Source organism: Serinus canaria, chromosome 1A, assembly GCF_022539315.1.
Source record: "Serinus canaria isolate serCan28SL12 chromosome 1A, serCan2020, whole genome shotgun sequence".
In the NCBI taxonomy this organism is placed as follows: domain Eukaryota; kingdom Metazoa; phylum Chordata; class Aves; order Passeriformes; family Fringillidae; genus Serinus; species Serinus canaria.
In genome coordinates this window covers 9,715,890-9,737,653 of record NC_066314.1, presented here as the reverse complement: position 1 = coordinate 9,737,653, position 21,764 = coordinate 9,715,890, and the positions used below count along the sequence as shown (strand labels likewise).

At 34.9% G+C, this 21,764-nt stretch overlaps 1 protein-coding gene across 4 annotated transcripts in view; it reads right to left on the bottom strand.

Moving 5' to 3' along the window:
* CACNA2D1 (calcium voltage-gated channel auxiliary subunit alpha2delta 1) overlaps positions 1 to 21,764 on the bottom strand; it is a 359,850-nt gene that overhangs the window by 143,332 nt on the left and 194,754 nt on the right. For all 4 annotated transcript variants that reach the window (XM_050986216.1, XM_030237746.2, XM_050986223.1 and 1 more), the window contains exon 6: positions 8,005 to 8,134. In XM_050986216.1, the coding sequence (XP_050842173.1) occupies positions 8,005 to 8,134 (130 nt within the window). The remainder of the gene's footprint in view (positions 1 to 8,004; positions 8,135 to 21,764) is intronic.

The window sequence follows — 21,764 nt, the reverse complement described above, 5'->3', positions numbered from 1 at the left end:
TTTTCACACACATTGGTATTTGCTTGTTCAATATAAATTGCTCCAAGCAATTTAGCACTTTTTTTTTCTAGTACTCAAATTATCACATCTACTTGTTTAACAATCTGGAGCACCCCTAAACATTTATCGGTGGATGTTTAAATTGTCTTATATTTTTAATAGGTGGAATAATGAAGATATACTGATATTTGGTGTTCTGCTTAGCAGTCTGTATTGCAGAAATACAAAGGCCACCATTAGCTATTTTTACCATAAGAACATTGCCAATCATACTGCAGAGCCTACTTTTCCCTCTTGGTACAAGAGGGTTCAATACTAATTGCTATTCCAAGCTGTGCATAAGAGAGAAAATAGAGCAAAAGAAATGGAAAGGGATCTGAGGAGCAGAAGCCATCATCTGTTCTCCAAAATAGATTTTGGCAGTATGTAGAGCTTAAATAATTATTACTCAGCCAAGCAGCCTAACAGACCCTGGAATTTCAGGACTTGCTATAAAGTCCAAGATAATTCTGGATGCACATCATATTGCTGGTCAAGAAATCTGCAGAGAGAGGCAGCTATGCTGAATGCCAATGATAATCACCACTCCATTATTACTAGAGTGTTTTTCACACTTTTGCTTTTTTACAAACTGTACAAATTAATGTTATACATTTTGGGAAAAGAAAGTAAATAGGGACACCAAGTTGTTTTGGCATCTTTCTGTTAAAACTCCAGAGTTTTCAAAATCAACGGGAAGGAAAATCTCTTCATTGCGGGGCATTTTAATTTGTTGAAGGCACATCACAAAGACCAGCTTATCCAGTAACACAAATTTGCCTTCTGGTATGGCTTTTCACACCTCACTGTGATACTGAAAATTCTAAACACATAGGAGATCATATCCTTTGAGTATTTAAGAAAACTGCATCATGTCAGTGGTCCATGAAGATGAATTTCTGGTTATAAGAACAGGAAAGACACCATATAGAAAGTTTGACAGTCGATGGTGCTCAGAGGGGTCACTGTGAAAAAAGCCCACAGCCACGGGTTAGGGGCATGCCTAAGGCCTGCATTGTTCTATTGAAAACTTAAACTCAATTTTTTTTAAAAAGAGCATGAACAACAGCAACAGCAAAAAGGAAATAAATGAACTATTTTCTCAACTTGAATAGAAAAAATTATTTTTTATATGTTTTATTCCATTTTAAAAAAAATAAGGGTTAGCACACCAAAATGTGATTTGGTTTTGTGGAATGTGGTTTTCATGGGGAATTGTGTGTCAGTACAACAACCTGACGTAGTTATATTATAGCAATACAGGGCTTCTTCTGTAATTAAATATATCCTAAAATATTTCTTCAATAAAGGTGAAGTAGTCTGAAAAAGAGATTTTTTAAAAGACATCAATTAAAAGGTAAATTTCTGTATCTGAAAAATAGGAACCTAGAAGATCAGGAGGCAACTATTCAGTGCATTTCTTTAATGAAGTACAGATGGTAACCATAAAGTTTGGGATTCTCTGGAAGCATGCTGAATACTGAAACAGGGAAAACTGGGATGTCTGCATGGGTGCAGATATGCTGTGTTAATATGCTTACTCAGAAAAGAAAGTTGGCAGTGGAAATGAAAACATTATTTCTGCCAAATTAGATTCAATGAAAAAAACTATTTGGAAGTAAAAATAGCACCTGGTAAGAGAAGAACACTGCAACAACATGAAGAAAATTGATTTCTAAAGGATCATGAAGTAAATCCTGTAACTTCTTTTCATCCCTATAACAAATTACTGTATAGGATAAAAGGTTTCACCATGATAAAGAGAAAATTCCCATAATGAATTGCTAGTGAGTTATGACTGTTTGCTTGAATGTAATATTTAATTTCCCCAGGTTAAATTATGAGAATAGATTTAAAATATTGAAAATATAGCTCTAAGATGTAAAAGTTAAACTTTTATCTTAAAACTTAAAATGTTAAACTTAAACTGTTATTTGAGAAGACTTTTCAACACAAAATAACAGATAGAAATATAAAAATTAGTATCAGATATTTATATCAAAATAAAAATTGTTTCCAGCTAGAGACAAATAACAAAACATAGTGCAGTTCAAACACTAGAAGAATTATTTTGGGCATAATTTATTCTGTTATATAGAGTCTTTCAAAAGTGTCAAAATAAAAACTTACTTTTCAAAAAGATTTTTTAAAAATAATTACTATTCCAGAAAAGTTTCTGAGTGTTAAATATCAAGACTCACATTATGTTTCTTTCACACTGACTGAGATTTATTGTATACATACAAATAAATCAAATTAAATTAATCACATTGATCATAAATAGCTAATCTTTGATTCATTTCAAATAAAGATTTTTCAGTTCAGGGGTAGAATATTTCAGAATGCCCACTTTCACTAGAAACTTGTGTTCAGACAACTGTGTCTCTAAAAGCCAAAGGTATTTAGATTCTAAATTTACTGCTGAAAAAAACCCACCCTGTTTTTATTCTGAATGAACATATGAAAATTTTTATCAAACACCTTAAGACAACACAAGTCTTGAAGAGTACTTGGAATTATACCAGAAGTGTGTTTTAGTTCAGATTTGCCACTATTTCTTTTTCCATTATGAACTTTATGTCACATTTAACAATTAGTTAGTCTTGGATAAATTTTCCAGGCCAAAATGGATTCTCCAATACTCAGCCTGAGAGTATGGTATTGTATCATTTTTGTGATGCATCAGTATTAGGCAGATTGCTTTAAATCTACATTGAGAATTCCTTACCATTCCAAAAATAGCATGTGCCTAACCAATTCATTCTTTCAAAGAGAATAAAATTACCTTTGGCTATAAAAAGGTCTTTCCCTATTCTAGTTTATTATCTGAAATTTTGATAACTTCAGACAGAAGTCATGGTCAGCTTGATGTCAAGTGATTATGCTAGACCATCCATCCCCTTAAATTTATGGTACTAATCCCAGTACCAAAACATAAATACCTCCTTTCAATGGAAGATACTGTTCAAGTTGTTTGGCCTTCTGGATTGTGACAGAAACAAGCTTTTGCACCAAGTTAGAAAACTTATTTCTTTTTGCTGATTATTCAAATAAGAATTTAATTCAGAGAGCTTTAGCAATCTACCTGGGGGGGAAAAAACCCCAACTATAATTGTCAGAGCATAAAAAGCAATAGTGACCCTAGAGTTCTTTATTTAGGCTTCTGCATCGGTATTTTCCTTCCAGGTTTAATATTGAACCAACCAGGCAGTACTTAGGGACTTAGCTGCAACTAACATTTGCTTTATAGTTACCCCAAGCCATAGTCTTTGGTATTTAAAACAGGCTGACACTGAAATTCATTTAAAGGTCTACTTCACTCATTACATGTTTTCACAAATAATTCCCTGATTAACATAACGGATAAGGAAAAAAAAAAGGAAAAAAGTAAAGTCAGAAGCTACAGTAATCTCACATGCTATCTGCACAAGACATAAATAATATCTACGTCCAAATTTAAAGGTGTGAGCACACACAAAACCCGAGACTTGAAACAATCATTCTTCACCTCTGATGTACTAAGCCTGCACTATTAATTTATCCCTTGCAATAAACCAAGAGAATACCTTCAGTATATCAGCTATCACAAAAAATATATCAAGAGCACTAATCTTAAAATATGCTGAACCAATTAATTTAGGTAATAAAAGTGTCTCTGTAACTGCTATTGAAGTTAAATAGAAAAAAAAAAGCCCACAAACATTTTATTGTCTTTAGATATCTAAGGAATGTGGATGTAAAACATCAAAATATTTACACAACGCTTTATCCATATCGGGATTCCTTAATTACTCTTATTTGTTATCCACACATAAGACCTTCCATAAATAAATGATAACACACTTTTTCCTAGTTTATTTAAATTAGGGGTTTCTTTTGGAGGGGTAATATTGCCACACTCATGGTTTCATTTCCCAGTATTTCTGAGGGTTTTATTCACAGAATCAGAGAAAGACTAAATTAGAAGGGACCTTAAAGATCATCTATTTCCAGCATTCCTGCCATGTGCTGGAACTCCTTCCACTAGACTGCTGTTCCCAAATGAGTTGGTTTTTTTTTTTTTTTTTCTTTTCAAGCTCTTAGCCTGAGATTCACAAGATTAGCAGAAACTGTACAACATTTTTAAAATTCACTAAGGAAATAACATTCTGATCAAGATAAAAATCATTGTAGTATCTAACTCTTTTTTTTAATTATTTCTAAAATATTTTATTGCCCTTGAGTGATAAACTGGGGTACCAGAATGTCAAAATACTTTATCCATAACTAATTATTTACATATATGACTCACCACTAGAAAGACAAATTTTATATCCACCACCAAACTTGATATCAAATAATATATAATAAATACAAGACTTTAGACAACAGCAAAATTTTGACTGACATGAAAGGGGAATATGAAGCAACAGTATTTATATTTTATTATTACTAAGGTATATGAACCATCAATTACTTGTAACTCAATATTTATGCCTGGTTTGATGGCTTCAGAGAAGGGAAGCCCTTTTTTCTTGCTGGTTGCTGCCCAAACATATTCGAAGTTATGTTGTCATGTTCATGACATATTACTTTCAACCTGACACTTTAATCAGCTCTTCCACACTCATCAAGTAGTGAGTGACATGTGGAAGCACTATTTCTGATTTAAAGGGAGTAAGGTAGGAATCACCACACAGAAAAAAGCAAACCTGGTTTGTGTGCTGTGCCTAACACCTCCATAACACCAGTGTGACACAGACCTAGAGGAATCACTGTGACAGATGGGGACAGTGGATCCCAGACAGAAAGGACATGTGGTGCATCCAGTGGGAAGGATAACCTTGCCAGGGATTTCCTCTTACTTCTGGCCTGCAGTTCCTATATTCTGCTTAGGGATAAGCAGGGTACAGTTTTAATGAGGATTTAGGAACAAGACTTCAGCTATTACTAATAGGAGATGCATGACTAATTCCTGCATGTGTTAGAAAGGACCTGAGGGTCTGTTCTGTTTTCAGCTGCAGATTGATTTTATTTCAAAACCTAAATGGGCCTCTTGAAAAATACTGAATTAAAAGTCTGATCTGGTTCTATTTTATTGGGATTGCCTTCTTTCTTCAATCCTCACAAACAGACAAGTAAATTAACTCCTTAGACTTTCTTCTGTCTCTGCACAGGTTTTAGCACAAGATCCAGGAAAAGAAAAAAATAATAATAATAAAACAGAACAGTTTCATAATGCTTCTTTCTTCAATCAACTCCCAAAGTCATAACCTGGATGTAGTAAATGGATATTTTGTTATGATGTATTGCATATTTTTATGGTGAAATACATGACCTACTTCAAAAGAATTTCTTCTCTATATTTCAAACAAAGAAAATCACTATATATGTAGGAAGAAAAGGATATTATTTTACCTACCACACTAGATTTTAAGTAGGTCATGCACCATTACAGAATTATTAGACAAAAAAAAATTTCCAATTTCAAAAATATAAGTGGGCAGAAATTAATTATTTGATTCAATTTAAAAAATCATTATTATTCATATATAATACCTACAATAGAAATTAAACATAAATAGAAAACATTTTAATGGATAGCATATTGATTATCTTAAAGGTCTCTCCCAACCCTAATGATGCTGTGGTTCTATGGTTAAGAGTCAAATTCCCAGTTTCCTACAGAAAATAATCAATTACATGAAAAAGTGTGATTGACAGGCCCAAGTGAAAATCCTGAGCACATGTGGCTCTAACAGTAATTGTCCCTCTCCCCTAGAGACAAGAACCTGCTGCTGCAAGAGGAGAGAGAAGTGAAAACCAATCTCAAGGAGGAATAGGCAAGTCAAATATCCAGTCATTGAAAACTGTTCTGTGAGATTCAGAGAGCAATTCTTTGTTTCTCTTGGCCACCTGCAAAGCATTTACAATAAAGGAGAAAAAATGAAATCTGCTTCCCAAGGCATAATTCAGTCAAAAAAATTGGCTTCCAAGCTGTAAAACTTTTGAACTGTGTCTCTTCCACTGCTTCTCACAAGGATTCATTGTAATACCTGTGTTACAAATGCTTCCAAGCAGATTGGGATTTATATAAGGAATTGCAGGTAGCATTTTCAAATAAACAGCTGCTCTCTGTTATAGTGGACACTGAAACCTCCCAATAAATGACAGGTTAGCTCCTGTGAACAGGCAGAAAAATGACAACAGTGTTCAAGACACCTTATCTGTCTTTCTAGAGTAAAAAAAATTGCTTGTAGATCATAATGTGAAAAGAACAACACTAAATTCTACTTTTGGAAACCTGTTGGTGAATGACTACCTCACAATTGCTCACTTGTGTTTGAGATGACACATGAACTTTGTAACTATAAAATAGAACCTGGTGAACATTTTGTGTTTATCGACATGAAATCTGTCACTCTTAGGTATTCTCAAGCTGTTATCTCTGAAAATTCCATCTGTAACAAAAAGTTACCCAGCCACACAACAACATGATTTTTCTGACATAGAATTAAAGACTTTCTGGTAATTTTCTAGGCTTCCACTTCTCTGGTAATTAATATAAAAACCAGACCCAAGAATCACAAACCATATATTTTACACATGCACATACATTTCTCTGTCCAGAAATGCTATTATCATTTTATTAGATACTAAAGTTATACCGTTCCTGTGGAATTCATAATCTGTCTTCCTTTTCAGGTTTATGGGCTGTATAGGAATATTCATAGTATACATTTTTTAAGGGATATGTGTCCTCAGGAATTCCATTTAAAATGTTAAGTTCAACACAACAAGAAAACATTTTATGTACTGTTATGATGACAATCTTATACCAAAGTTTACATGGCACTTATAAATATCCTCACAACTGGAGACGAGTTTTTTCAACATTTTAACAGTGAAGAATCAATTCTCTTTCAAAAATGAAAAAAAAAGAGGAAATGGCCTGTCACTTCTCTGTAATCCTACAATTAAGGTGCACTTTAGCACTTATTAAAGCCAGAATCCCAGAATAATCCTTTAGGTCTGTCAGTCAAGCTCACCATATAAGAATACGAGCTACTATGATTCTTTCCTCCATCATACTGACATTTCCATTTTCATCCCCGTGCCATTTATGGAAGCTGCACGCAACTGTGGCCATGAATTTAAAAAAGCTCAGGTCACACTAGGGTCTCTTTCCTCTTGATGAGACTTTAGAAGAGGAAAAAGACTGCATACTTGAAATTAGGACCTTAAATTCAAAAAATCAAAACTTAAAAATAGAAATAAGATTTAATTTTTCTCCCGGCCTTTTAAAAACTATGCAGATCCATTGAATGCTGAAATGTCTTTTTGTGTAAAGATTTTTGCTTGATGATGAGCACAGGGACTTATTTCCATCTTGAAAGATAAATACTTAGTTTGGAAATACAATTAAAGAATCCTCATCTGTATGTGCATATACATTTTATTTTTTGCATAGTTTAGAATAACTTTATGCAAATTCTCTGCCAGTCTGTTACTGCAATTCAAGAAATGCACTGGATGAAATTTTGGTACTACCAGCTCACACAGCATGTTATTTCCCTAAACTGTACCAGCTCATGAGATACTTAAAAATGTTTTCAGAACTCATCCCTGCCTGAGGCCAAACAGAGTGTATAGAAGAGCTGTCAAGAACTGTTTGTATTAAATGTGAACAGCACATGGAAAGAATGGATCAGATCATCAGAACATGCAAGAGTTTTGTTTCACCTCCAGTTACATTTGTGAAACTCAGATCCAATCCTAAAGGATCTCTTTAACTGCAGCACCTACCAATTCATAAAATTAATCATATATCTAATATGACACACCTGTGAAGCAGCACTGAAAGAAGAAACGGTGACAATAACAGCAAACCTCTACTAAAAATGGAGACAAACAATGTTGTAAGAATGGGACAGAAATAATGAGGTTAGAATTAAAATAAAATCACTTTGTTCTCATGCCACTTACAGCCTTCATAAATGTCTGTTGGTATGTGGACTGCTGCATGTTGGTAAGATGTTTGCCGTCGGAAAACAGGATCGTCTTCAAATACTGGTCTGATTCTTTGGCTGCCAGATTCAGTTTCATTCTTTTCAGGCTTTTTAAAGAAAAACATGTAAAGGGCAAAATATTAAAAAACGTGCTAAAAACAATGCCACTCACATTTTCTCTTTTTACATAAAAAAGTCATAGCTTTTCTTTCATTGCTAAGATTTTGCATTTCTATATAAACAGAATTAGTTTCTCCAGGTCAAGCAATATTTGTATATAGTTTGCTTTCTTTCAGTATTGATTTCCCAATGCTTTCAGTGAAATGAAGACCTGCAAAAGAAAAGCCTGAGCCTAACACCTTACACACTTAAATTTCATAACTGCTTGGAATTTTTACACCATAACAAAAGGCAAATTAATTACCTTTTCTTACATGTAATAATTTGCATCAAATCTTAAATATTACTTTTTTTCCTTATGCATATCACATCACAAATCACAAATCTAAAAATGATACCACCCGTATATATTGCATAAACAGATTTTTCAGAAACAGTGGTGTACATCCTGAAAAAGTAAGGAAATTAGGTCTTCCTAGAATTTCTGATTGAATCAGGTTTTTTTCATTGGTTTATTTGAATCATGTCTCACTACTGGCTGGATTTGAAATCCCATGTACTGGCTATATCTGTCCAAGGAGAAAGGTTCCTAAAGACTCCGGTGCTCACCATCACTGGTCTGCCTTGTGTTCCTATTTTTTCTCACCTGTCTGCACCCTGATACACATTTCTTGATTCCTTCCAGTTCACTCACTCAGTTTGTACTAGTTCTTAACCATTTTGAAAAGCTGAAATTTTTTTGGTGTGTGGAACTAAGGAGGTAGTGAAGGCCAAAGAGGAGGTGGGAGGGTCTTCAGCTGTCCCTGCTGCAGCTGGAACAAGAGGTTCCACTTAAAGCAGTAATACAGCAACTTTGATACTCAATGATTACTCAGGCCAGCTATTGGAAACAACTAAAATGGTGTTTTTAATACTATAGAATCATCAGTTTTTGAAAATGCGCTATGCTTGATAAACAGTGCTGACAATGAAGCACCTGATGGTCAGTTGGGCATGTGTGTGCTGAGGCCACTCTATTATCCTCTATCTATTTATGTACCTATTTATTTGTAATCAATCCATCTATCTATGCATCTAACTATCTATCTATCTATCTATCTATCTATCTATCTATCTATCTCTTTATTATCTAAGAATAGACAGATAAACTTTAGCTTATCCACATGCCATGTAATGAAACTGCCTATGTTCTCTCATCTGCTTCATCTCAATGTTACAGAACAAGTATATACCACTCTAAGTATAGGTACAAATGCTGCCTGAAGTAAGCATAAAAACCTGGGTGGTTTCTAAAGAACAGGATTTCTTAGGAAATACAAAGGGCAGAACTCATCTAACCAGTGAGAGCCACCGATTTCGACAATGCTGTGCTCATCACTGCAGGCTGCCTTCATGGTGAATGAAGAGGAATGGGGATGTTTAGAGTGCAATTCATCTTATCCTAATTAGACACCTATTTTCCCATGACATGAATCATGCTTTAGAAGTGCCTCCTACTTTTGATTGATTGTAGAAGTAGCTCTAGAGCAAATCACCTAGATGTACAAGTCAGCAATACAGCTGCCTAGAATTAGGTGAGATGAATCTCACAAGTCTACTAAACTTCCAGAAGAAAAGAAGCTGGATACTCATTTTGACTATTTTTATGCAGCATGGCTACTACATTTTAGGCTGACAAGGTCAATTTCCTGTAAAGTATTTAACCTCATTCTGGGAATGAGTAAGACTTTGGGAGGAGGCATAGCCAGCACAGCTGACCCAAGATGCAAGGTCAGAGAAATGATGAGAGAGGGGACATTCATCATGAAGGTGGAGTATTTGTGGAGCAACTGCTGTGTGTCCTAAGAACCTACTTCCCAGAAAGTGTTTGGACATTTCCTGCTGGGAGAAAGTAGAGAATTAATCTTTTTTATCTCCATTGCTTCAATGTTTGGATTTTGCTTTTCTTTATTGAACTGTCTTTATCTCAATCCATGAGTCTTTTATGGTCTTATTTTCCTCACCCCTCCACTGCTGCAGGAGGGTGGTGGTACAGGAGAATGTGACAGATTTGTGGGCAGCCAGCAGCCAGACAAGGCTCACAACCATTATAACTTATTTGGAAGGGTGCAGACTGAGGCCAGGATCAGTAACAGTTTATGCATCGTGTGATTTGAAATGACACAGCATTATGACAGCTTCAGACAATGCAATTTGGTTCAATTTTTCATAGGTTTTTGTTGTGTTGTTTGCTTGGGTGTTTTTCTGCTTTCTATATTATCCCTTTTTTTTTTTTTTCTTTCATGCCCCAAAACTGGCATGCAAAACATTACAAAATTCTGGAGTTCTTTTCATAAGTTATCTTTTAGCTTCAAGTTGCTCTAAGTAATGAGTTTGTCTAATTATGCAAATGCAATCCCAATAGTCAATCATTCATGTGGCAAAATCTCCCTTTTGTTGGGAAGTCATTTGATTAAAAAAACATTCGAACAGTCTTATTTCTAAAAATTAGTAGCAATGACTACAAACCTTCAAGACTTTCACAGTACACTTCAGAAAATAATTGGGGACCATGAGGCCACATAACCACGTTAAAATATGTGAATGATTGAATGTCAAAAGATTTATTTCAACTAAATTTCCACAAGAAATATATGAGAGGGAATGGGTATGGTAAAAGAGAGAGGGTGTGAACATAGAATCAAGGAATATTCTGAGCTGGAATGCACTGACTAGCCAAAGTTCATCAAAGTTCAACTTTTGGTCCTACAGAAAGCAATCCCCAGACTCACACATTTTTCTATCCAGTCCATCTTAGCAGGTCATGCACAGAAGTTTTTGTATTACAATATATTTAGATTTTTGCTTGAAATTCCTGAAGCATCACAACATAAAATGATCATGTTTCTTTTCATTGATATTGTAATTTCATTCCAATTAATAACTACAACCTTTCTTTCAGTCCTTCCATTCACTCATATGCTATGAAAGAAGCTTCATGTCTACTGCCAAAATCTGATTAAACTTTGTTGAAATTGAAACCACTCAATTAATTATGACCTGAATGCCTTAAAATTAAAAAGAAAAAAAAAATTAAAAAATCTAATTCCCAAATTTCTAATAGCACAGACACACAGGTCCCCCTGAAAAAGACTGTGACTGACTCTGTTGTTATTCCCACCAATATTACATGATACCCAATCAAAAAACATTAATCTAAAAACTCTTCTCAACTTCAATAATGCATGCAAAGGATTTAAAACTACATAAAGTAATGTAGATGTTTTCACACTGCTCTTGTTGACCTGTGGAAGTATTTTGTGAAGCACAGCTCTGACACTGAAACAATACATCAGTCTGCCCAAAAGCCAAAGACAAAGAAATAACAAAATCCTGTAAAAATTCCGAAGTTACCCTCACCTAGGAACAATTTGTTCTGTAAATCTAAAGGTGTCTGAACTAGTTCGGTACACAACAGAAAAGTATCAGAATCATTTCTGGAAAATTAGTGCTGAACTCCTGACAAGAAATTTTTATCCACTATAGTGGATTCTTCTATAGAAAATAAATCTATTTGGTTTTAATTTGCATTTACTTTTGAATTTCAAGTAGCTTAAATCTGAAAAAAAAAAAAAAGGAAAAGAAGGAATGATTAAAAAGGAAAACCTAAATGTTATTAATAATTTTAATCTTGCATTTCAATGAAAAGCCTGACAGATTGTGGTGTCAGTTGGTACAGTTTTATACCCAGTTAAACTTTGTTCTCAGAAAAGGAAAAAGGAGCAAAACACCTATTTTGATGGAAAGTGATCCAGCATGTGAATATAATTAAAACCCAACTCCAGCCAATTTCTCTCTCAAGTCAGGAGCTGAAATGCAATCAATGCTGGCACAGAAAAATCCCACAGGAGACAGTGGCTGAAGATTAATTTTCTATCTATTCAAACCTGGCCTTCACTTATTGCATTACATTGTTACCTACCACTGACAGTCAGCAAAATAACTCACTCATTTCGCTGCAATGAATTTCCAGACCAATTTCTTCCTCTCTTAAGAGGAAGATAAAATTCATTTCTCTTTTCAGTTCACATTTGTGCCATTTTAAGGCTTTTTTTTTTTGGTTGCTGTTAATAAATAAAGTTGGGCTTTTTTATGTGTCTGTCATTCACCATCAGGATAAACGGAAATTGATATAGAAGCTAAAACACAAGTAATGAGGTTTTTTTGGTTTTTGCAGCTATTCTTTGTGATTATTTCTAAATCTTTCTTGGCATGATGTCCAATAAACTGGAGGGTACCTTCTGCATCTTTTTTATAAGCCAAGTACACAGCAGAAACAATGCAACTTCTCTCTAGAGGGCTTTATGAACATAAATTAATGTATTTACATGAGTTAACTGGAAGCTTTATGCCAAGAAGTTTTAATGAAAAATTTGTCTAAAAAAACATCCATTAAAACAAAATTCATAAAGATCATTTCAAGGAATTGAGACATAGTCTAGCTGCCTATTTCACTGCAGCCAAACTTATCCTGATTCCTTTCCACAGCATTCAGTTACTTTCTATCATCCCAGCTGTAAAAAGATGAGTGGATTTTCTATCTCTATTATTACATTTTCGTTTAGTTGAAAAATACTGGTTATTGTGGAAATGAGAAGGCTTTTCCATTACTATAAAAAATATTTTTGCTTTTTGCACATGTTGAAAACTCACAACCAGAAAGCTGGCACTACTTACAAAAAAAGACCCCAAAACATCAGCGAAACACAAAAAAAACTCACCACCAAAGTGAAGCAGTCTTCACTTGATTTTGGAAAGCAGATTCTTTTCAGGAACAATTTAGAAGTTGCTCAAAGCATCATAACAGATTTAGCATCATGATGAAAGAAGAAAAGTAGATTTCTTTCAATTGCTGAACTGATATTCAGTCATTACTAATGACACCTGCCTGCTTTCATATTTATGTCAAACAGAAAGGAATTGGTTGCTAGTATTTTCCATTGCCTTCATATCCAGGGACTGTGTTCTGCACAATACCTGACTCTCCCACCACCATCATTTTAAAGTATGATTGTAGAGATGGAATTATAATTGTTGCAAATAATAAACACCCCAATTTCTTCCTCAGTGATTCCTTCCTGTCTTACCTTGCAGAATTCTGGAAGTTTTATATTTTCATCTCTAGCTTTCAGCCTGGTTTTTATTTCTGAATTTCTGAATATCTGCTGAAATTTCTAAATGTAAATTTTTATACAATTGGGGCTCACTTCTTTTAATTATCTCCCAGATCTACTCTGTACAAATGAAACTGTAACATACAAAATAAGCACAGAATTTCTCCTATGCTCAGTTCTCTACTCTTTTATTCATTTTCTGTTTTAGTTAGTTTTGCTGTTTTCCTGGTTTTTTTTTCCTCCCTGAGGAAAATAATCCAGTAGAACCACATAAAAAGCCCCTCTGGAAATGCTTGTGGCCCCATTAAAAAGTAAAGCTGGACCTAACAGAGAGAAAAAAATGGACCATTGCTGGAAGAACACAACTCAGCAAATGCCTGCAGCAAGCAAGGGCTGGGGACAGCTCTCCTAAGGACTGGGAGTTAATTCTGAAGAGCAGCTAAAATGCATTTCTAACAGCCACAGCACTTTTACTGCATTTCAGATAATGTAATGAGAGAATTGCCTTCTGATAACATTTTTTATTTCATTTTCACTAGCTGTGATTTTCCAGCTGTGGGAAGACTGCTGAGAGCATTCAGGTGGTTGTGATGGACCTGTGAAGAGTTTATTTTGTTTTCACTCTGTGTCACTGGGGCACTCTGGTCTTCCCTTTGCAACAGGATGATTTTAAGTGACATCCTTTTGCCTACTCTTAGAGACAAAATAAATAAAGGACTTACAACTAAACAAGAAAACAGTTGGCTCAGAAGAACCAAAATATTTTTCTGTTATACCACAGGGAGGTGTTAAACATAAGACTATATAAATATGAATATTCACATATATAAACATAAGGAACTTTTTTTTTTTCAAATATAAGTAGGGTCTGGGTAGCTTCAGAAAGGGAACTAGGAGGGAATTTAGTAAGGAAATAATTTATATTTGCTTGTCAGTGTGTCATCCTCAAGGGCCATTATATTTAATACAGATAAGAGTTGCTTTCAGAGTTTTCAATGGTTCCATATGCTTCTAATGGATCAGTTGGTTATGGAACTCTGCATTGAGTATTGATATTTTAAAAAAAGATAAATTCCCTTATAGAAGTAATTTAATTTCCAGCATTCTGACAACTGAGTAATGTCAGAATGTACCAAACACAAAGTCAAAATAATTTAGAAGTATTTATTTGCCTCTTAGGCTAATTTATAATACAGAAATATTTTGTCTATGATAATTTCTATACAGCTACTTACAGGCTTGTCCCTGTCTACTGTATACAAGACCATATGATATTTTATGGATGGTACAAAACCATGTGGGGAGGTTATGCATTCATTTATCTGACTTTTATGGTTCACAGCTTCTAATGAGAACTTTTAGATAGGCAAAAAATTATTATATGTCTCAAACATAATAGTGTTTTCTTTTTATTTGTATTTTGACCTATTCACAGAATTCAATGGTTCATGATTTTGGTTTCATGAATCAATAAATCCTTGATGAAATCAATTGATCAAATGTAAAGAACTGGAAATATGGGGACAGGCTGTTTTTAGCAGGGTCTCTTGATACAAGACAAAAGGTAATAGTTTACAACTCAAAGAGGGTAGATTCAGACTTGATATAAGGAAGAAGTATTGAGAGATGAGGGTGAGAAAACACTGGGAAATGCTGCCCAGAGAAGTGGTGGATGCCTCCATCTATGGAAACATTCAAGGTCAGGTTGCTTTGGTCTCTGAGCAATCTGATGTAGTTGATGATGTCCCTGCTTAATGCATGGGCTTGGAGTAGGTGAACTTTAAAAGTTCCTTCCAATCAAAACTATTTTATGATCATGTGAAAATATTGTAACATTTCAATGAATTATATTCTAGAGAAACAGATGAAAACATATGGGTTTTCCCAATTTCTTCAGGGGGAAAAATTTTCAACATAGAAATCCAAGCTTCTGGAAGTCTTCTGTTTAAAAGAGTTGACATCTATGGGGGTGCCTTAAATACCATCATTCAGGTAATTATATATTTCTATAATTTTCTTAATTTCTGACATAAAGGAACATTTAAAAGGTATCATTTTTCAATAAGATAAGAAAAAAACCCTTTAATATTAAAAGATAAAGGAATTGATGAAAATTTATTTTTTTAATTATTACAGATTGCATGTGACCTTCACTAAAATCTACACAGAGTCTGCTGCAGCAATATTAGTATGCAAAAAATCATTTCTGTCCTGTCCTATTTTCTCTTGAGCTACAATGACAGGTAAAATGAAATGCGTGTTTAAATATTTAAACACATAAGAAATGTAAGACTTATTTATCTTCCTAAAGATAAATGTGACTTCCCCACCCTGAGGTCATTGAAAACCTCTCCAATCCCCACAGTGTTTCAGGATGATGGAGAGCTGCCTCCCAATGGCATCACCTGGATCCATCTCCTCTGCTCCCGTGGACACACACATGTCTGACTGCCCTCAGTGGTCTCTAACTCCATCCCTTCCCTTCCTGAAGGTTCAGGCAACAGCTCCTTATCCCTCCTGGGTTACATATCCTGGTCATGAGACTGGGGATCATGACCTGCAATCCCACCTGAGTGTCCCACCCTGGTCCTCTTCCACATGGGTGATGGTCTGGGAAAACTCAGGGCTTTGTGACCAAAGTGTTCACCAAGAGTGATCTTCCTGCCTGCCCTTAAATAATCAGGAGCTGCTCAGATCTGCCTACCTCAGCACTGACTGTAACAATGGCTTGACTGGATAAAATATTATCATTAGACAACTGTGAGAATATAAGAACATACCACAAGAAAAGCAAATCTCCCTTTAACTGATGGAAACGCTACTAAAAATTCAGAAAAACCGAGGTAATTCTTAGTTAAACCAAAAAAATAAAATCCTTTAAATTTCAGAGCCTCTTTCACTGATCTTCCACATCTCATGAGTGTACTTAAACATATCTAATAAAATAAAATAAAAAATCCTTTGTTGACAAAAGTTCTGAAAAATACTTAGGTATCTAAATTTCAAAACCAAAATGCACTCTAGAGAATTTAGATTTTTCATACATCACCCAATTAAATTTCAAACTAGGGACTGTTCTTCTCTTATTGGTATAAATTACCCTGTCTACCTTTTACTATCCCCACATCTGATTAAAGATCATATCCCTGGAGAACAAGAACTGTTAAATCACCATAATGCTTCATTAGGAATTATTTATAATACCAACTGAATGTGAACCTTTAATTAATTAGATTTTTTCATCTGATGCAGTTGTCTTTGCCATGCTTTGCTAAGCCATCAACTGATCCTGTTTCACAGTTCATTCTTATCTTATGGCTAGGTTAGATTTTGTACATCCTGCAGCAGAATATTTTTTTATTGTTCCTTCTTCTTAATTTGTACCCTCTTCTGTGTCAATACAGTATAACTAACAGCACAAACCTGCTTTGAGAAGGAGGCTGGACTACATGCCCTCCAGAAGGGCTCCTAATCTATTTTTTCTCCACTAATGGGGCTTAAAACACTATATAAACATCACAAGGTAATTCATGATCACAAAAGTTTAATGCAGCTTTTCACTAATTAAATGACAGCTGCATCTAGGAAAAGGCAGTAGGTAACACTAAACCATGCACTGACCTATGGACCACTGACTTTCCCTGCAGACTAAACACCATACCACAATTTAAGTAAAATCCCATAACACTGTGTAAGTCTATTTAAATATGACTATTTAAAATGCTAGTATGGTGAAATCCTAACACTGTAATATTGCAGAAGAATTTCATTCCCAGAAACTAAAGGAAGCTTAAGAAAGAAAATCTGCCCAAGTAAAGAATCATATCAGAAGAAAGCCAATAAAAAACAAAGAAAAAGAAAGTGCAACCAAAGGAAGAAGACACAATCTGTAGATCTTGAAAGAGTTTTTAAAATGCCAGGAAATTAAAATACTTATGTAGAAGGTCAGCTGAAGTTTGAGTTCCAAAGTTTTTAGGTCTGGGCAATGTGATTTCCCACTAGATTAAAATTTATTTTCATAAAGAGAGATGCAAAAATACCTTTAGCACCCTGTTTTGCACACCAACACTAAAAACTCTGGAAGATTTCCACTTGATGATAATAGATATGATTGCCTTTTTCAATCTGTTTTTTTTTTTTTTTTCCCACCTTTTCTCAAAAAATCAAAAGGGACAGAACATGTTGAGAATGGCTAGGTGGAAGGACCAGGGAATGTGATCTGGCCCTTTGCAGATTGCATCATCTGGTTCAGAAATGCTCCTGTTTGCAGTCAGGGGCAGGGCAGGAACAGGACCTGCATTTCATCACCTACACTGCACTACACACAACATCACCACAGAGAACTCCATTTGAATATTTACATACTCTAAGTGGTTCTTTCCAGGATTCTTGATCTGACTTGGAATTTTCAAAGCCTACCTCCACCTTGGATCAGACATGGAAATGAAAACTCCAGATTGAGTCATTTGTTTTGTTTTGTACAACTTACAAGTCTCAATGTGACCCACACATTTCAAAGCAACACATCAGAACACTCATACAACTCTGGGATCTGGCAAGAAAGTGCTTGCTGAAAATCACTGCCTCAAATGCTATAAACATCCCGTGACAAGTTCAGCTTTTGGTCCTGTTTTTATTTACCAATAAACAATTACACTGCATTCACTGCAGTTGCTATCACTCATGCATTTGATATCAGTAGGAAATATCCTGAAGCAAGAAATCTTCCATTACACTGATGAATCACCAGCTTTAGGGCTGAATTCTGATCTTTGGTGTGGCATAAACTCAGCCTCCATGGGGAGACTTCAAGCACTGCTCTTTTGTGCAAATTTGCCTTCAAGGTAGGACTCTCCACATTAAGAACAATCTCATCTTTTTTAGGACACTGGCAACTACAGTTATCGCTCTTGCCATTATTATTTCATAACTCTGCTTCACAGATAGGTGGGAGATAGCTTTGGGGCAGTCATTTATTTCATTATCATGTATTTTTCATTTCAAGCTTGAACATATATTCATTTGGGAGATGGGAAGACTTGCACAAATTTGAATAAAAGAATATAAACCTGACACCTACTTTTTTAATCATATTACTAAAAAAAAAAGGGAAAGGAAAGAAAAAAATAAAAGTAAGAACCTCTGCTTCCTGTGGCAATATATCACTATAATTGCAATGGGAAGCTCAAAGGAATCCCTTTTTCCCCTGTGGGCTGTTCTCAAGCTTACCTCTAAGACCTTGGAATGGAAAGGCCTGAATGTTTCCCAGTGATACTTGGTAAAAGGAACACATTCCCCTTTAAAAAATGAATAAAACTCTTGGTCCTAAAGCAGACAAAGTCAATCTTGCCCTCACTATCAGTTCCAATGGTTTCCACTCTGTCAGATAACACAGGATTCCTGATGTGAGAGAGAAATGAGTTCAGCAAGGACACTCAAATTTTCCTAAAAAATCTGGAGGAACAAATACCATGAAATTACTAATATTAGTAAGTCCTCTTATATATAAAGAATGAACAGATGAAAGCTGGAGAATGAACAACCTGAACATTCTCCAAGTTCAATGGAGAGCAACAGATCAAAGACAAAACCATAAAAATATGGTTTTCCTGCTTACTCACTCCTTCCCATATATGAAATATAAAATCCTGTGCATTGTCTTGTAACATAATTCATTTCTATAACAGTGCCTTCCCTACAGAAATAAGTGTGTATTTTGGCCATAAATACTATTTTTATTATACACCACAATGCACAAGAAGTAGTACAAATAAATTAAATAGACTTAAAAAGATAAAATATGGATCTACCTTTTCATGGCAGTTCATTTTAAAACATGCTAATTCAAATTAAACTGTTTTAACATATGTACCAAAGTATGTTCTATGCTATCTAGAACACACTAAGTTATAAAATCCATGAATATGTTGCACATTTGGGAAGCACAGGAAAGAGGCTTGGAATACCCTCAGCAACCAAAAAGTACAACAACTAGGGAGTTCTTCCAGAAAATGGAATGAGTAAAGGAGTCAATGCAAACATATCAAATTTTCTGTCCTCATTTCATTAAATGGTAGGTTTATTATAAACTTGAAGTATTAATTCCAAGCAATACATTACAGTACCAAAAGCTATGGGTTCGTTTTCAAGATATATATAGAATTAAAATGAAAATCTAGCTGAAAAATATGTCATTTACTATAGATTAGAAATTTTTGTTCTAATGAAACTTCTCTAAAGTTATCAAAATGTTTCTTACACTGGTCCATCACCCGTCCTACTCTGACAGTCTTTCATTATGAAAGATATAATTTACACTAGCACAGATTTCTTTCCCTCTCACAGTCTAGGTCAGTTTAAGAGCAAACAACCCTGTCCAAATGTCCTCTGTCTATATCTAAAAAAAAAGGCTAGAATAGGGCATTTGTCTGTGCAGCTAATACCCATTACAATGAGGAACCAGAACAAACAAAAACTCAATAGAATCCATGCCATATTTCTAAGAATCAGAATACCTGGAAAAAATGCAGCCCAAGTTCTCAAAAAATTCAAATTCAAAATATCTGAATCAAACAACACCCAATTAATATTTCAATCTATTTACAAATTTAGTCACTAGCCCATTTTAATATCATCATTCTCCAAGAATGTAAAAAAGCTTTGTCTAGAACAAGCACCAAATTATTGTTTCCAATAAAATTTTCACATGCCTAATTCTACCACATACCATCAAAAGACATGACAAACAGAAAATATAAGAACTAGGTATGTAAATATGTATAAGTATTCCTTAATATGGGCTGGTGAAAAACCTTGGTATGTTCAGACAGAGAAGAAATTAAATCTAAAAAAGGTGCAACTTAGACACATGAGGAACAGCAATCATAAAAATAAGCTCTAAAGAGATATGCTATGTGTACAACATTTACTTGTTGGCACCTTCTTGCAGGGGTGTGCAAATCACAAATATTATAGTGTTATCTAACTTGATTTCCCAATCTCTATGGCATAGACTTTGCCCATTTATTCATCATAAATGAGTAGCAGAAATTCTTTATGACTCATTTTATAAATTTATTTGGTATTGAAGCAGTAAAGGACAAAGTGAAGATGAAAAGAAATACAGCACATCATAGCTGTGACAGTAATGTCAAACCATATTGGTTGTCATGCAGTGAAAGCAGAGGCAATAAGAGACCTAAGGGAGATAAGGAAGTTAGCTGGTTACTCTAGCTGGGCTGCCTTATTGCAAAAGGAAACCACAACCTCTACAGCTTAGCCCTTAAGCTCATCCTAAATGATTTGTGACAAATTTCTTACTGGAGATGCCTGTCCTTCACTGTCTATGGAATCCTGGAATGTTAGGAGCTTTATCTCAGATAAAACTTGATGCTTTGAAGCCCACCTTTAACTAAACCCAGGTGGTAGGACATTGATTTGGTTATTTGCATGCTGGCATCCAAACACAGTGCAAGCAGAGACACAACTGCTCTTACATATGCAGATAAAAGGGAGCTTTATAAAGGTTTTATCTTATCAGAATCAGGTTTAAAGACATTGAAAAGTCAGAGAAAATCTGTATCTGTTGGATATGATGCAAAAGCAGTCCCTGTCCCAGCTTTCTCTGTAGTGTCAGGGCCAGTCATTACAATCACTCTCACTTTTCAGCTGCTGGACTTGCAGAAATCTGGCATCACTCTTTCAGTCTCTAGAAGTCTTTTTATATCTTCCAGCCTTGAGACTGGACCACAGAGTCCCCCATTTGCCCACCTCAGCTCCTGATCCTCTTCCAACCTGACCATACTCAGGTGCCATCTCCCCCTCAAGGGCTCCACCTCACCAAACACAGAGCTCCTGAAAGACTGGCCTACAGAGGACATTTTTTATTTTCTGATGTCCAGCTATAAAACACACAAAATATCATACTTGTAGAAGTTAAATTATTCTGCCATTTTCAATGCATGTTATAGGTAGAAAAGCCAGGAAACTCCCAAATTCTTGTGGCTGGAGGGAATCAACAAAACAAAACAGCATTTCCCTGATGAGATCCATGGTAGGTTCAGACTTGTTTACAAGTAAACCTGGGATATTTCATTAATAGACTTCTTTTTACTGAATTAATCATAGTGGACATATAAACAGATTGTTCAACCTTGATACCATAATGCAGTAGAAAAGACAAGACTTGGCTCTAAGCAGAGACTTACTAAACTTCCAAAGCCACTTTCAATGCCTCTTAATCTCTTAATCTCTAAGTCTCTTCTTGGGAAGAAGCAGACCCACAAAGAGCATGCCTTTTAGATAACCATTCTGGTCTCTGCTTACTTCTGCCCAATTTTTATTCTTCACTTCATATTAAAAAAAAAAAAAAAAAAAAAAAAGAAAAAGTTGAGGGGCGAAAATTGTATTTACATTCAAAACCAATTATCCTTTCACATTTTTAAAATAGTTTTCCATTTGATGT